Source organism: Mchenga conophoros, linkage group LG3, assembly GCF_057382185.1.
Source record: "Mchenga conophoros isolate Kocher_MC1m ecotype Shallow Benthic linkage group LG3, M_conophoros_male_GT1.1, whole genome shotgun sequence".
Classification (NCBI taxonomy): Eukaryota; Metazoa; Chordata; class Actinopteri; order Cichliformes; family Cichlidae; genus Mchenga; species Mchenga conophoros.
Window position 1 is genome coordinate 20640297 of NC_140528.1, and position 13110 is coordinate 20653406.

Below are 13110 nucleotides of genomic sequence, written 5' to 3' on the forward strand. Positions count from 1 at the left end.
AGTTGTGTTGGACAAGTGGAGGTTGAGGTAGCAGCTGCAAATGTGGATATACTGAAGAAATGTAAACCTTTTAAAATGATGACAGATTACAAACTCTCAGCTGTGTCTGTAATCAAACCTCTGTAACTTTGCTACACTTCAGCAGCATCAGCTCATGTTCACATGTTGATTCATGGTTTGCTTCAGTTTTTGATGGACTGCAGAATATTTTGAAGGTTATCTGCTATAAAAAGCCAGAATAGGAAAATCTGCTTCATGTGTTTCTGTTTGATCCTCAGTGACTTTGACACAAAGGCCTCTGCTGTGATGATCACACCTCTGATCAAGTCTCACAGTGTCAGCTTTGTTTTTCTACATATGGATATGTGCTGATAAATGATCAGAATTATAATATTTCCCACTGCCTGCTGTGTGCCGTGACCTTTGACCTGCTAAAGACAGTCAGCTGTGGATTATTCATTGTTGTGTCTGATACTTAGAACTGTGAGGAAGAACACTACACAGTTAATCAGGGTCCCCTCTCTCTGAATCAGGAAAGGTGGGCAGGCCGCGTGTGGGCCGCGGGCCATACGTTGAGTCTCACTGTTTGAAATGTGAACATTGTTCTGCTGCAGTCAATGGACTAAACCAGAGAAGAAGAAAACAGACTTTACCATGAAGATCCTCAGTGTGGATCAGTATAATATCAGCCTGATGTCTGCAGTTTACTGTCAGCACAACTTTCACATCATATTCATCTCAGCACAACTAAAACATGCTGACTGACCTCAGAGTTTCAAGTCCACATCCTGGACTCTCCAGGAAACCACACAGATGCTTCACTCCTGAATCCTGCAGCTTGTTGTTCAGGTTCAGGTCCAGCTCTCTCAGATGGGAGGGGTTGGACTTCAGTGCTGCTGCCAGATAATCACAGCTGATCTCTGACAAACCACAGTCCATCAATCTGTGTAAAGAATGAAAGATGTAAGTTTATTAGACAAAGTGTGAGCTTGAAATCATTCAGTGTTTCATCATCTGTTCAGAGCTGAAGAAGGTTCAGAATGTAGAAGTTTAGAAAATGGAAACTCCAAACAGCTGAAGCCAACAGGAAGCAGCTTCAAACAAACACAACAAGAGAAAAAACTCTGAATATTTCACATTAAAGTCGTACATTTATCATAAAAACAGGACAAAGACTTGAAAAAGTCGTGTTTTTCCTTCCAGGAACCACAAGGCTTCACTTTTAAAGGTGAAGTGTGAAAGAAATGGACATATTTGAAGTCCAACACCTTTTTCCAGTCACATTATTAAAGCAGACAAACTACAAGCTCATTTTCATTCCAACAAGTCATCTTCTGACCTGGACTAACAACACTGGTCTCTATGTGCAGCTGGCTGTGAGACCAGTGCTCAGGGACCGTCTACAAAGTGCAACACTGAAAGAACATCGCACACTAGCTTTGTCCCAAAACGTCGGCTGCATCCTTCGGAGGACCCGGTATTCGCGGTCTACGTGGGCGGGGTCCTTCAAAGACCGAAAAGGCTGGAAGTGCGAGGCTGTGAAATGGGACGGTCTAGCCTTCAGATTTGCGTCACCGCTGTCTCGGTGGAGTTTAATAAACTCGGCCGTCTGCTCCTTGCTATCTAAAATATAACAGGACACTGGCGTAAATTCTCGACCGTCTCACACTTCTGTTTAATCAGTTTCCTGTTTAACGTTTATTCAGCTGTGTGAAAATCCCGGAGGAACTTTGATCTCAGCCAAACCGATTTACTCCGGAACAAATAAAACACAGAAAAAAGGCAAACAATTACATTTTTAAGTTATCCGAGTGACTTATATATCGTGTTTCACCTGAGTAGTGAAAGAGCGGGGTCTGAAAACGATGAAGCCGGGTGTCCGCTGCTCTCGCCGGCTGGAGTGACCATTGAACCCCCCAGCTTGCTAGCGAGCGGGTGGGTAACAGACGTCTCCGAAAACGTCGGCACACTTTTGCAAATATGCGATGTCTTGATAAACCAAGCAGATATTTGAAGTTTACACAGCTACTTTCTCGCCTGAAAATATGTTAAAAGTTTATTTTGTGACCCAGAAAGATTAATAAGAGTAATTTGAAAACTTAGTAGCTGCCGCCATTGTTGGCAGCTGAAATTTGGCTGGGCCGCGCTATGAATTCTGGGATATGGTGGGCCACGAAGGACACACCCGACGAATCCTTCAAATTCGGGGAAATGAAGGACGCATTTGTCGGGCACATTTGAAGGAGTCGACAAATACGGACAGCCTTCATCGCCTGGCTGTGACGTAATCGGCCTTCAAATGCAGCCTCTGGAGGATGCAGCCGACGTTTTGGGACACAGCTACTAATTTGCTTCCATCATCCAACCTGAAGAGGAAACAGGGACGGCTCCCCTTCAAAGTAAAAGCTGCTCCTTTTGGACACAGTATCAAAGAAAGTCTACAGTATAACATAGAAAAGACAGAACAAAGTTTTGGTTGTTTTTAAATTGTGCAGAAATGAAACTACACTAAGCTCAATTATGTGACAGACATTTCATCCCATGTCAGTTTGGCCTCATCCTGGGCCGGATTATCCAGCACACACTCTGACCACAGGCCCAGGGGCCACGCACAGCTGGGCTCCATCCAAGAGACAGCAAACAAACCAACACAATAATAAAAAGCACCATGTGATCTTCTTACATCTTCAAGACAAACATAGGAAAAACATGAGCATATTTGTTTCCTGATAAAATGATGTGACAGGTAGAACAGAGTAAAGTGGTGGTGTTACAGCCTTTCTCCCCTCTGCTGCCGAGGCTGTTAGTCTCTCCCAAACTCAGCTACAGGACTTCCAAATGAATGAAAGCAGCAGAAGTGGCTTTACAAATGAAAGAGGAAGAGGAGAAGAAGAGGAGAGGGTGCCACCCTGACCATCACTCCAGCTGAAAACATCACACTTCCATTAAAGTTGGTGAGGAAATGTTGAGCAGGATGAGCTGCTGGCTAATCTGGAGGCTGTAGCAGCAGCTCACAGTCACAGTGGATTTCCACTCATGAAAAAGCTCTGGCTGCTTCATTTCTCATCTCATATCAGAGACTTTAATGCTTCACTGAAGCTGTACTGTGATGCTTCCATATCCCAGTGAGGCCTCCATAATGATTTCAGCTGTTCTGTACACACACTGTGTGCCCTGTATGGCTCAAAGTCTCTGCAGCCTGTTTTTATCTGCTATCATCAGATCTTCATCATCCTCATTCACATCCCTCACACACTCTACAGCCTCATCAGCACTGACTTCATCTTCACTGACTGATGGAGCACAACATGAACCTGTGGAGGCTGAAACACTGTCCTGTCAAACATCTCCCCGTCACCACTCCACTTCTGTCAGCCTTTAAATGAACCCTGCTCAAGTCTGTCACTTCTGTTTGGAGCCAAAAGAGGTTAAAGATTACGCCACTACATTCTTGTCTAGAAAATATTAAAGTGTATTTGGTGAACACAAAAAAGGGTAAAAGTATAGTTTGGGTCCACACATGTCCAAACCCTGGTGTGTAGGCCTACTTAGTATTGAGAAAAGCCCACTAAAAGAACGCCCACCAGACCAAAGCAATGGTTTTGACTTGATCAGCATTAACCCCGCCCCCTGACTTTGATGGGTGAAGCTGACAAATAAAATGTATTTATGAACAGCGATGCAGGGCCAGGAGTAGCAACGTGAATTAAATAAATACATCATTAAATAATTCATTAAATGTGTCAGTAAAATAATTAAAATAGAAAACAAACCAACAAAATATGTAATTAACTAATTTGAATTGTACATAAATACTTAATGAATTATTTTAAATGAAATTAACCGATAATTCATTGTGATTTTGTTTTGTGTTTTGATGAGCTAATAATCAGCTCTCTTTTTCTCATTGTTGTTCTAAGCCGCTTATCCAAAGGTAAGGCACTACCTGTTGAATTATTTCCAAAGTGTGCCAAATTGGACATTACAAATTAAAGTCTACTCACTGAAATTACTGGGGAATGTCTGCTTTGATTTTGATGAGAATCTCATGACAGTACTGAGGATTGAATGCAGTTGGACTGCTAAAAATGATTGAATGCGGTTGGACCGCTAAAGGATTTAATACGGTTGGACCGTGGAAAGCAGTTGGACTGCTGAGTGATTTTAGTATATTAGGGAATTTGGTTATTGTTTGGGGTGGAGCCCGTATTGGTTATAAGGTTGGACCTGCTTCAGTCTTACACTTTTTTGGCTGTTTTACTGTTGTTCCAAAGTATTATAAATTATTCAAGAACGTCAGTTGGACTGATAGGAAGCGCAGTGCTCAGAGGTAACGCTTGCCAATGCCAAGGACGCTTAGGCATTGTCCTCGAAGAGGGATAGTCAGTTGGTCACTGTGGAGCTTGGGGCACTCCAGAATAACTAGGAGTTAGAGTCTCCTTACCGTTTGGAACGGTAGTCTGCGCTTTTTTGGCCAGCAGAAGTTGGACTTCGGGCGTGTAACTTTAACTTAAAACTTCGGGGTAAGCCTTGGCTGTGAAATGCCAAAAATAGAGCTTCAGGCAAAGTTTGGGTTGGTTGACGCTTTTAAATTGAGTTAGGGATTTTAGAGATGAGGCCAGAAACTGTTGGACAGATACTGGTTAATTGATCACAAAAAAGTTGGACTTTATCGGTTGGACCGTTAACTTAAATTTGTCGAAATTGTTTAGGCGCTAAAGCTGACAGATGTGACAGTGGTTGTAAATATAAGACGTCTTTGTAATATAAAATAAGAGATCTCTGTGTGAAAGGAGTCTGAGGCAGTGCTGGAGCTATTTTTAGACTGTGTGTGTGTGAGTGTGAAAATGCAAATTAGTCAGCAGTGAACTGTTTAAACCACAGTTGGTTTTACAAATACTGCTGCAAACATTGTTGAGTGTGTGTTTAAGACGCCATTTATGTTCATTAGAGGGCTATAAATAAAGTTTTGAGTTGCCGTAGTGGATGTATAGTAATTGACTGAGTTTTGATATATAAATATAGTGAGTGCACTGTATATATTTAAGACTAACATATTACTTTTAGGAGTAACCTCTCATCAGCAATAAATGCTGGTGTGTTTTATTTTTTCTATTCTATGTGTGTGCTGTGAGAATTAATAGAGGTTTCAATTGTTTTCTTTGACTTGCTCTTTCTGATTATGAAAGGCATGTCTGAAATACTCTTAGGAAAGCGTGTTGTGAGTATATTCCTCAACTCTTGTCACAGTTTAAGTGTGTGAATGCTGTGAGTAGCAGGTTTTGAGTGATTGGGTGTGATTTGTACAAAATAATAAATAATAATAACACTATGAAAGTTGATAGTAGAGTGAGTGCAGAAGTGGAAGTGTGAGAGAAAAGGCGGTGTGTGTGTGAGACGATCTGACAAACGCAAAGAATTTAGTATATTTAGAAGTGTGTGCGTGAAATAAGGGTGAATTGTTTTAGATCAAGACTTAGTAAAACAAGAGTTTTATTAGCCTGTAAAAAAAACAAAACAGGAGAGATAGAAACAGAAAATATGGTTCTGAGCAGCTGCAAGGTTGACAGGAAATGGTGTGTGTGACAGGAACTTTGCATGCCCATAAAAGGAACTGACTGTGACAAGTGAGCACACAGAGAGAGAAACATACGAGTTAAACTCCAGGCAGATGAAGCAAATGGAGGTTTTAAGAAAAGAAATGAAAAGGATATTAATTGTATGCTTTAGTGTGTCAATACAGGTGGACTTCTTTCAACCTAGAATCTTGAGTACAAAACCATTGATTAACAGAATTGGGAGGAAAACAGGCCAGATTTTGGCTTAAAATTTTACAGCTTGACCTCCCACTTGTCCCGATCCTGAGAAGAAGCTCATAGGACAGTTAATCTCCTGATGAAGACCGACAGAACATCGTGGACTTCAAGAATTAACAGCAGGCAAAAGACAGTGCAACTGAAACTACACTGACGATACCAGCAGCAGCATGGAAGAAAAGCACGTGATGGAAAATGCACGGTGAACTGCAGGCTGGTAAGAACAGTGTGACATAACTGTTTAAAGACACTGAATGGGATATTTTGCCAGGCTGGGATTTAATCTAAAAGGAAAATACTGAAAAGAGCAACGGAGAAGAAACAGAGAAGAAACAGACTGTGTTTGCTGGGGATCACAAGACAACAAAGGACACTAAGAGAAGGGCACAGGGGCCAGTGGGAAGGTGAAGCCCAGACGAGTTCGACTGCGAGAATAGAGGGTACAATTGGGTTGAAATTGAAGCCGGAACTCAGGATGGTTTAGGGATGTCCACGTCACAAACAAAGAGGTAAACAAAAAGAAGGTAAAATAAAGAGAGAAAATAACTGACAATTACATTAATGAATAGAAGACACACATACAGATATTACATAGATTTATTTTTAGGATAAAGGGGAGAGCTTATACGTAGAAATGACTTTTTATACATATTGCATTTTGTGCCTTTAAGGGAGTTGTGGCTCAATTCGTCTCTTGTGGGTCACGAGCCTTTGGCTAGCGCTATGATTAGCCAATCTACTGTGAGGATGATATGAGTTATTGAAGGATTGCACACGCTTACAGACATATAGAGTCCATAAACACACATGACAGTATTGATTCCAGGCAAAAGGCCTCAAATTAATTTAGCGTTTAACTGAACTTGAGCTGGCCCTGTAACAAGTGACAGAAAAGAGGAACTGAATAGGAGTTTCTTGCTTTAGAGAAGGACCAAAGGAAGGAAAGCATATATTTTGGTTAAGTCTGATAAACTAGAATGAGAAGGTATTGTTACATCAAAGGAGCAAGATGAAATAAAAAGGCTGTACCAAAAACAGGTTATAACATAGGAAATGTGAGTTTTAAAATGAAGTTAGTGTTAACACACAGGAGTTGTTTCAAGGCAGCGTTTAGCTGTGATAAAATGTATGCAGGAGTAATTGCTTATATGTTTAAACTTAATTGATTAAAGTGGTTGTTTTTTTTTGGATCTTTTAGTAGAATAGGCACTTATAATGATTTTCTTGTGAAAGGAGATTCTAGGTCAGAGTGGAGGCCTTGCAGCAGCGAGAGTTCTGTGTACAGGATGTTGATGATTAGATAAGGCAAGCGACAGGAAACGCATGCAGGGACGTGAAAGCAGCGTTTTAAGAGTTTTAAAATGATGAGTAACGTTGAAGAATATATATAAATACAAGTCAATAAGTCAAGAAGATAATTAGGATCAGGCTTTTGATTAAAGAGTCCCAAAGATGATAAGTTAGGGAGGTGCAGGAAAAGGTGTTTGGTTTGCTTTACACAAGATCTCGGTGACCACAGGGGGGTGAGGATCCTGGAGGCCCGAGGCATGATGGACCACAAGAGAGGGACGCAGAAAAAACCTAATCTTACGCATGGAGTGTTCTCGAGGGGGAGCTGGTGTTTATTACTGGACCACTTAGATGACATGAGGTTGTCTGATTTGCTGAGCCAGAGGACGGCTAGAGAGGGTCAGAGCGGGAGTGGTGACCCCGATGTCCATGATGCCATGGATGGACATGGAAGCAGCTGAGTGGGCCGAGGAGTGACCCAACACAATGTATTGTGACCTCTGGTGTTCCAGAGGTCGAGAGAGGGAGTATTGAGATTGGAGAGATATTTTGCTGCTATTGTTAATAATCATCATCATTACCATTGCATTAATAATATAATCTACAGAATTGATATTGCATTCAGATGTTTAAACAGTGTGTGTCTTTCAGAAAGACTAAGTTGCAGGCTGACAGGAAGTTGCAGGTTTGAAGAGTGTGCCTTTTGCAGAACTGAAACCGAAAGCAGAGTCTAAGTGCAGGTTATTTTGAGGAGCCTTTAAGGACGAGACACACACTTAGTTAAAGAGAATCATTTATAGGTGGAAGTTTAATCATGTTTTGCTCGGGGTTGCAAAAGAGCAGTTTGTCGCAGAACTGCTGCTGATGTGTCAAGATGATAAGCGAGCATCCGGCAGTGACAGGAAGTACCTGCCATGAAGATAGGAGATAATGTTCTTTTAAACTGTGTTAAAAGTCATTGTGGTTTTGATTTGACGTATGCATATATTCTGTTTGTGACGTATGAGGGGGCGTCATTAAATTCAAGCCCTGATGGTATAAAATATCTGTTTATGGCTTTGATTAAGTCGGAGATCAGCCCGGTCTGCGAACGGAGCTGGTCTTCCCACGCGTGTATTTCATTAAAATCAATTGTTTGACCAAGTTCTGGACCATGGTTGTTTGTACTCTCCTTCCCCAATATTTGAACCTTAACATTAGTTTACTAAAATTAATTTTAAGACATCAATATTAAAGGTTAAGTTATGATAATGAATACATGCAACTATAACTGATGACATAAGAATTTGGATTTTTTAAGCTAAAGCGAAGGTGCTGACTCACTTGGCATGTTACTCTCAAATCCTCCCTAATAACAAGAACATAATTACACTTTAGCCACAAGAGGGCAGCAGCATTAATACAAGTCACATGTATATAAAGGTACAGTGATTATATTACAGTGATTTTGACAAAAACAAAACAGAAGTTCATGGCAGTGTGTTTTTCCATAACATACCAACCAAATTAAATAATAAAAACTTTATAACTTACAGAGCTTTTTTAGAGACTTTGACCACTGGCAGCAGCCTCAGAAGAGCCTCCTCTGAAGCAAAGTATTTCTTCAGGTCAAACTCATCCAGATCTTTTTCTGATGACAGTAAGATGAAGACCAGAGCTGACCACTGAGCAGGAGACAGTTTATCTGTGGAGAGACGTCCTGAACTCAGGGACTGTTGGATCTCCTCCAGTAGAGAACGATCATTCAGTTCATTCAGACAGTGAAACAGATTGATGCTTTTCTCTGCAGACAGATTCTCACTGAGCTTCTTCTTGATGTACTGAACTGCTTCTTGATTGGTCTTTGAGCTACTTCCTGTTTGTGTCATGAGGCCTTGCAAACGAGTTTGATTAGTCTTCAGACCCAAGAGAAAACGAAGGAACAAGTCCAGGTGTCCATTGGGGCTCTGTAAGGCCTTGTCCACAGCACACTGGTAGAAGTATTTCTCTGTCTGAGAGCTTGTTTGTTGTTTTTCCAGCAGATTGAGTCCAGAGTTGATGAAGGTCAGGTGGACATGAAGAGCAGCCAGAAACTCCTGAACACTGAGATGAACAAAGCAGAACACCTTGTCCTGGTACAGTTGTTTCTCCTCTTTAAAGATCTGTGTGAACACTCCTGAGTACACTGAGGCTGCTCTGATATCGATGCCACACTCTGTCAGGTCTGGTTCATAGAAGATCAGGTTTCCTTTCTGCAGCTGATCAAAAGCCAGTTTTCCCAGTGACTCAATCATCTTCCTGCTCTCTGGACTCCAGTGTGGATCTGTCTCAGCTCCTCCATCATATTTGATCCTCTTCACTTTGGCCTGAACCACCAGGAAGTGGATGTACATCTCAGTCAGGGTGTTGGGCAGCTCTCCTCCCTCTCTGGTTTCCAGCACATCCTCCAGAACTGTAGCAGTGATCCAGCAGAAGACTGGGATGTGACACATGATGTGGAGGCTTCGAGCTTTCTTGATGTGGGAGATGATCCTGCTGGCCTGCTCCTCATCTCTGAATCTCTTCCTGAAGTACTCCTCCTTCTGTGGGTCAGTGAACCCTCTGACCTCTGTCACCATGTCGACACACTGAGGAGGGATCTGATTGGCTGCTGCAGGTCGTGTTGTTATCCAAAGGCGAGCAGAAGGGAGCAGGTTCCCTCTGATGAGGTTTGTCAGCAGCTCATCCAATGAGGTGGACTTTCTTGTTTCAGTCAGGATTTTAGTTTTCTTGAAGTCCAAATTAAGTCGACACTCATCCAGACCATCAAGTATGAACACAACCTGGAAGTCTTCAAGCCTGCAGATTCCTGATTCGTTAGTTTGATTAAAGAAGTGATGAACAAGTTCCACCAAGCTGAACTTTTCCTCTTTCAGCACATTCAGCTCTCTGAAAGTGAATGGAAATATGAACTGGATGTCCTGGTTGGCTTTGTCTTCAGCCCAGTCCAGGCTGTATTTCTGTGTTAAGACTGTTTTCCCAATGCCAGCCACTCCCTTTGTCAGCACTGTTCTGATTGGTTCGTCTCTTCCTGGTGAGGCTTTAAAGATGTCTTCTTGTCTGATTGTTGTTTCTGGTCTGTCTGGTTTCCTGGATGCTGTTTCAATCTGTCTGACCTCATGTTCCTCATTGACCTCTGCAGTCCCTCCCTCTGTGATGTAGAGCTCTGTGTAGATCTGATTCAGGAGGGTTGGGCTTCCTGCTTTAGCGATGCCCTCAAACACACACTGGAACTTCTTCTTCAGTTGGGCTTTAAGTTCACGTTTACAGAGTGGAGCAAATATTTCTGAAGGTAAGAAATTCAGAAACAAATATTATATAATAAATATCATAGCCTTTCAGTACCCTGAAAGGATGAATGTCTATTGGTCCATTTCTTGAGCTATTAGGAAAGATCAATATTCAGTCTTTAGAGAAATTCTCTTACTGCTCTGCAGATGGTCAGCCATCTCATGCTGCTTAAGTCTCCTCAAGAAGTGGAGTGTGATCTTCAGAAATGCTTCTCTGCAGCTCTTTCTTTCATCTTCATCCTCTCCTTCAAACATCTCCTCATCCTCCATCTGGCTCTTTAAAGTTTCTGGGTGATCTGGACTCAGAAGCTTCTGGATCTTCTTCAGCTCGTTCTTCACAAACATGGTGATGTTGTCCTCCAGCCGCTGGAAAAGAAGACTATATGAATTACCCAGTGGTAAATGGACTGGTTCTTATATAGCTCTCTTTGATACTCTGTGCACACAAAGCATTTTATACAACATGCCTCATTCAACCAAGCACATTGTTCTATGCTTAAATACTTTCTTTCACACTCTGATGGATGCATCAGAGGGCAGCTTGGGTTTAGTACGTTACCCAGTACATTTGCCAGCCAGGGTTTGATTCACAAACCTAACTAGTAGCTGACCTGCTCCCCTCCTGAGCTACAGTCACCCCAATCTGACTGAAATCATGGAGCCCAAACTCTGACTTATGTTGGACACACTGACAATCCTCTGGTCCACAAAGTGCAGCATAGAGGTGACTGAAAAGAACAAATGTAAACGTAGTACTACAAACCATAACCACAGAGTCCAGGTGTGTTTGATGCTGCTGTGCAGACTGACCAGTGGAAACCTCTGCTCTCTGCTGGTCCACTCTGTGGAGGAGTAATGTATAATTAGCTCATGTTATGTCTGTCCACACACAGACACAAGCTAAAGGTCCATGAAGTGATGTTTGGATGGGTTCAGTCAATCAGATGACTGTCATGGTGGAGCTTTGCTAGTCCTGGTGATCCCACTGAGAATTAACAACTCAGTTTCCAGATGTCTGTAGTTTTCTGCTCAGTTTCTTTAGTCCCAACAGCTCTTACCATCTCCTGCATAAAGCTTTCCCTCCATGCTCAGATGCCCTGGAACAAGGTGCTCTCTTTATATCAGTGACTGGTTTAAAGGGACAGCTTGCAGTGCTCGCCAAACTTTGTGTCAGCAAAAGTAGTTCTAATGTTTCTTACATTTATTACATTTTTACACACACAAATCAATGAACGCAAAAACATGAACTTTCCAGATATTTTGTTTCACAATGTTACAAAACTCAGTTCAAAACTACACAGTCTGATTTACAAGTACAAAATATTTATGACCACAGTTTGAGCCGATGTATGTCCCGAGTCTGTGGACTCAGTGGTTTTGTTTTGATTGTTATTGTCTTTTGTTACAATTTCATTCTGATTAAGATTTTCTAGTTCTGAGGTTTTGGTTTCTGTGTTCCCTCTGTACTGTGTTAGTATTGTGTCTCTGTGTTCACTTCCTGTTTTATTTTGACAGTGCCATGTCCTACGTTAGTGTGTCTACTTTTGCTTCCCCTTGTCTGGTTATGTCCAATGAATCCTGCTGTGTCTCCCTTTTCTCATTCCCTGATGGCTCTTTTGTGTATATGAGCCCTTTGTTTTCTCCTGCTTGTTGCTGGTTCGTCTGTGTTGTCTCCCCGTGTCTCCGTTTAAGGTTTCAGGTTAGTTTTTTAGTTTTTTCAGTAGAGGTTATCTTAGCTTCTGCACAGGCCATCTCCACTGCACTTCACCGTTTCAATAAAGCTCACTCACTTCACAGCAGTGTCAGCATCTTGGGTCCTTTATTAAATTCAACATGGCTCGCCCCGCTAGCCGTGACATAAGATGTGAAAACAATATCCAAAAAACATGAGAGACAAACAGGGAATAGTTTTAAGGTGCAGGGCCAACAAACTGAGTCTAGCCATGAACTCAGAGTTGATTGAATTAGCATTTTGAATTGGCTGATCTGAGTTACTTCAATCAAGTCTATGTTCACTTTGAGTTAAGATTATACGTGATTGATGTAAAAGAAAAAAGCCGTCATCAGCAACTGATTCTGATTTAGCAGGTTTTCAAATCTAAACGGTACCCATCGCTAGCTGGCTGTAGTTAAACCTTTACTTAAAAAGCATCCCTAGACCCAGCTGTCTTAGCTAATTATAGGCCGATCTCCAACCTGACAATCCTTGAAAGAGTAGTTGGGGGGAGTCAATCAGAGGGGCAGTGTGATGATCTTAGGTTACAAACTACCGCAGTCAAGTCATTAAGGGAGACGGAATCAAACTGCTCTAAGACAGCTGAGCACACAGGAGAAAGACTCGGATCTGAGGCAGCAGTCGGCGAGACAAGAGCCCTAATAGATAGAAGCTTGTTGTTAAAAAATGCTAAAAAGAGTGACGCTGAAAAACTAGTTCATGCATTTATTACTTCCAGACTGGACGACTGTAATTCATTATTATCAGGATGTCCTAAAAACTCAGTGAAAAGCCTTCAGCTGATCCAAAATGCTGCAGCAAGAGTCCTGACAGGGACTAGAAAGAGAGCAGATTTCTCCTGTTTTGGCTTCCCTTCATTGGCTGCTCCTCACATACAAGGTCTTAAATAATCAGGCCCCATCTTATCTTAATGCTGCACCACAACACCTGATCTCTGGTTTCCTCACCTCTTCAATCCCAC

The 13110-nt window shown here is 41.9% G+C and overlaps 1 protein-coding gene across 1 annotated transcript; it reads right to left on the reverse strand.

The window, feature by feature from the left end:
* Positions 1 to 8460: 8460 nt before the first annotated feature.
* LOC146577627 (protein NLRC3-like) lies at positions 8461 to 10759 on the reverse strand. Its single transcript, XM_085268325.1, has 2 exons — positions 10552 to 10759; positions 8461 to 10410 (listed from the first exon to the last, which is right to left on the reverse strand). Exons 1-2 carry the CDS (start codon positions 10757 to 10759, stop codon positions 8636 to 8638), a joined length of 1983 nt encoding a protein of 660 aa, XP_085124451.1. The 3' UTR covers positions 8461 to 8635.
* Positions 10760 to 13110: the final 2351 nt, after the last annotated feature.

What these genes read in the sequence shown, in the direction of transcription:
- LOC146577627 (XM_085268325.1), bottom strand. Translation starts at nt 10,759, where the DNA reads ATGTTTGTGAAGAACGAGCTGAAGAAGATCCAGAAGCTTCTGAGTCCA. An exon ending in GGCTGACCATCTGCAGAGCA is followed by an intron (nt 10,411 to 10,551) that starts GTAAGAGAATTT and finishes TCTTACCTTCAG; the next exon opens with AAATATTTGCTCCACTCTGT.